This window comes from Halyomorpha halys, unplaced genomic scaffold, assembly GCF_000696795.3.
Source record: "Halyomorpha halys isolate HHAL.00 unplaced genomic scaffold, Hhal_1.1 Scaffold1198.1, whole genome shotgun sequence".
Classification (NCBI taxonomy): domain Eukaryota; kingdom Metazoa; phylum Arthropoda; class Insecta; order Hemiptera; family Pentatomidae; genus Halyomorpha; species Halyomorpha halys.
In genome coordinates, this window is record NW_027116338.1 from 253,820 (window position 1) to 257,464 (window position 3,645).

General features: G+C 28.0%; 1 protein-coding gene across 6 annotated transcripts in view; it reads left to right on the forward strand.

The window, feature by feature from the left end:
• The window catches only part of LOC106688768 (sodium/hydrogen exchanger 9B2), a 182,035-nt gene that overhangs the window by 146,619 nt on the left and 31,771 nt on the right, over positions 1–3,645 (forward strand). For all 6 annotated transcript variants that reach the window (XM_067053140.1, XM_014433390.3, XM_014433395.3 and 3 more), the window contains 2 exons: positions 289–453; positions 2,854–2,997. In XM_067053140.1, the coding sequence (XP_066909241.1) occupies positions 289–453; positions 2,854–2,997 (309 nt within the window). The remainder of the gene's footprint in view (positions 1–288; positions 454–2,853; positions 2,998–3,645) is intronic.

The window sequence follows — 3,645 nt, forward strand, 5'->3', positions numbered from 1 at the left end:
TAGTATGTATGAGATCATTTATCAATATTACCTATTGCCCACAACTGTGTGGCAGATTGTAATATCTATCAATAAATAAATCTATCTATCAAAAAAAAAAAATTCTCAATTAAATCTCTCCTCCACCTTCCCTCCTTCCCCAGAAAACATAGATCTGCCAAATTTTAGAAATAAGATTTTTGGTTGTATATCTGTATAATAACAGTCCATTTATTAGTCAGTCAGTATCAATGATCTCTTTATTATTGTTCTACAGATAAATAAATTAATTTTCATTTCTATGTACAGTCACACGTAGTCCCTCTCCGATGTAGCCTGCTTGTGCTGGGTTCGGTCTGTGTGTACCTGGGAGCGAAGCAGTACGACGTGTCGGCTGGAGGCCCGCTGGGGGCCTTGGCTACTGGCTGTGTCAGCGCCTACTTCTGGAGGTCACAAGGATGGACTGAGACCAATGTAAGATAAATCAGAATCAATCTGGTAACTATTAATACTTATATATTTTTAGTCTAATTTATTGCGTCGTTTTATATGAAATGTCAGTTTATACAGTACCTATCCTGTAAAACCTCTATAAAGCTTAAATAACCTATTATTTAAGCTTTATAGAATAAAAACATTTTTACCCAAACTATTTACCCTCATTTTCAATACATGCCATCATCTTTTCCATCTCAGAACTTAAAAATTCAAGGTTTTGTGAAGAAATTAAGTCAGCAAATGCGTTTTTGACCGGAGAATAATTTTTAAATTAATTAAAATTTTACTTTTTAGTTTTCCTGATTTCTGAACAGATAGAAATTTGTTGGAGAGACGTCTGACGAATAGGGTTGGTGTGCAAGTGTTTTGTTGCAAAGTAAGCCTAGGTTTATTGCCGTCAATTGCTGGTGGAGGTCTTCCTCTGGGTTAGTTGTACAAATCTGTGTCACCAGCAAAAAATTCTTACAGCCTGGGTTGCTGAGTGTCTAAGTTTAAAATTAATGGAAAAAATTACTTGAAAATCGCGTGTTTCCATGGTCATATTTAATGGCATACTAAGCAATGTGCAATCAATTTGAAAGATAGTAAATATTGTGAAGAAGAAAGGAGTAATAACAGCTCCTTATAATCTGTAAATATTAACATAGTAAATAATAAAAAATGGACATTTAATATAAAATGACATAAACCCTAAACGTAATGCAGTACGTTTAGGGTTTATGTCATTTTATATTAAAGCAGTATTAGAAGCGTTAAGACGTTTACTTCAGGAAAACGTCTTAACGCTTCTAATACTGCTTTAATATAAAATGACATAATATAAAATATATGACTCTTAACAAATTATTTTTAAAATCAATTCTACATCGCGCATAAAAATAATCATTTACAATTTTTTTTTTGAAAGTCTTAAATAGTTATCCCTTTATTTATTTTTTATTCCTTTTTAAATTAACGTGTTTTTAATAATTTCCAGAAAAATAATCAAATAACTAACTGAATTATGTGCGAATTTCCATAACAATCAACTTTGTGAAAATTAAATAACCCTAGAATGTGATAAGATTTTTCTGACTGTCCTTGTTAGAACTTATTCGTTGCTTTCATTTGAAGAAAATTTGAATTAATGTTAAATATTCCAAATAATTGAGACACTAAACAACAAACTATTTGAATTAGGGGAGTATAATTCACTAAATATTTGATTTAATGTGAAAATATTTCTTTTAATAAAGATCAAATCGGTTTTTTCCAGAAAACCAAAATATCTTTACTCAAAATAAAATGTGTTTTTTCGTTGAAAACATGGATTCAATTATTTATCATGATTTTTCGCAATACCTCAATACACTTCATAAATGAAATAAAAATAAAAACAAATAATCATTATCAAGTCTGATAAGAATGAAAAAAGCTAAAGAGAAATCAGTACCTAGTTTTCTAGACAATACTTCACTGGTAAAAAAAAAAATAAAAAATGGCAGAGAAAGATAACATTTCGTATTCTTCATTATATCTGCTTCCTATATCTAGTGTTTAGTTTTTAAAGTGTTTAGCTTGACTAAGAACGAAAATTTGTGTGGTCCACACTTGGTTTCCAAAGTTCACTTCTATGTTACATCGTGTATAGATGTCAAAAACAGAAAAGAAAGTTAATAGGAATATATAGCTATATGAAATTACATTAATTCTGTAATGTCTCACATTAAAATAAATTGAATATGTTGTCTTGAAAAAGTTATAATTTTGTACTTAACCACTAATTAGTTTGGACTGCATTTTATTATTAAGATCACTACCACAGATATCCATTAGTTTTAAAAATAGCTTTATTGGAAATCGATTCAGCTTTCATTCATAACTCTTGTTTTTAATAAAAATTTAATGAACTTTCTACTAAAAATTTATTTCCATTTAACAAGATACATGTAGTTTTATTTTGTACCATAGCTCATCAAGAATACAAATACAATTTTAAGAATTAGTTTTTCATACTGAATTATAGTAAGATATATTATAGATATTATTTTTTTACGGGGAGTGTAGCAAGCTTTATCTCCATTATCGTGGTGTGTAGATCTAGCAGGTACATCAAAATTTTAGTGATGATTAAGTTTTAATATTCTAAAATAATGAATAGTTTAGTACATTTTTTTTGCCTTGAAGAAATGTTATTATTAGACACTGATTTCTAATTAGAAACATTATAGAGTATTATATTAATCTATTTCGAAAAAGGCCTATTATATCAATATAGGAATATAATCATATATATTATAGATTAAGATGAAAGTATATTATGCTAAAGTAAAATTTAAATATGTTTATTTATCTAGATTTTTTTTATGTATTAAAAAATGATACTTTCTGTTACAGAATCCAGTGCTGAGTATTTATAATGTTATGTGGAATCTTCTGGAAGCAGTTCTCTTTGGGTTCGTCGGAGCAGAAGTTGATGTACACGGAACGACGTTGCAGGATCTTCTATTTTGTGGAGGATTCCTTGTTATAACTATTTCAGTTAGTGGACTTTAAGTATTGTAGTCATGACTAATTTCATAAAATAATATTTTTCATAGTAAATAAAAAAAAAAATTAAAGTATTGGATTAAAAAAACTACCCTCAAATTTAATAGTGCGGGAAGAAGTTTTGACTAGTAGATATGAATGATTTCACTAATAGAAAAAATAGCAGTATCTTACAGTAACTTTATCCGGAACAATTATTCTATTTTTGTTTTTAAATTGAATAAAATTATATTAAAAGTAATTTTCAAATGAATAATTTTACTGATCATTCAGAAAACACCTTATTAGACAAGTATTTTTCGTTTTTTACCTAATACGAACTAAAATATTGGCTAAAAATACAAGATGAGCGACAAGTTTTTAAAATAGTTTATATCAGTCTGGAGATTACCCTGAAGATATTCGCTATCTAAAATAATCATACAAAAATCAAACAAATATAAAAAAAATAGGGGTCATTCTGTATCGAATTCCCAGCTCTCGGACTATAACAGTTGAAAGATTCACCTAAAACCTTAGTTATTTCTCTATGACATTAAAGTGCAAATACGAAAATAAAAAGAAAAAAATAGTGCTAATGCTTTAGAGCAAGTATATTTAATAAAGTGGTTCTTAAAAAGTGGTAATTTAAAAAAAAAA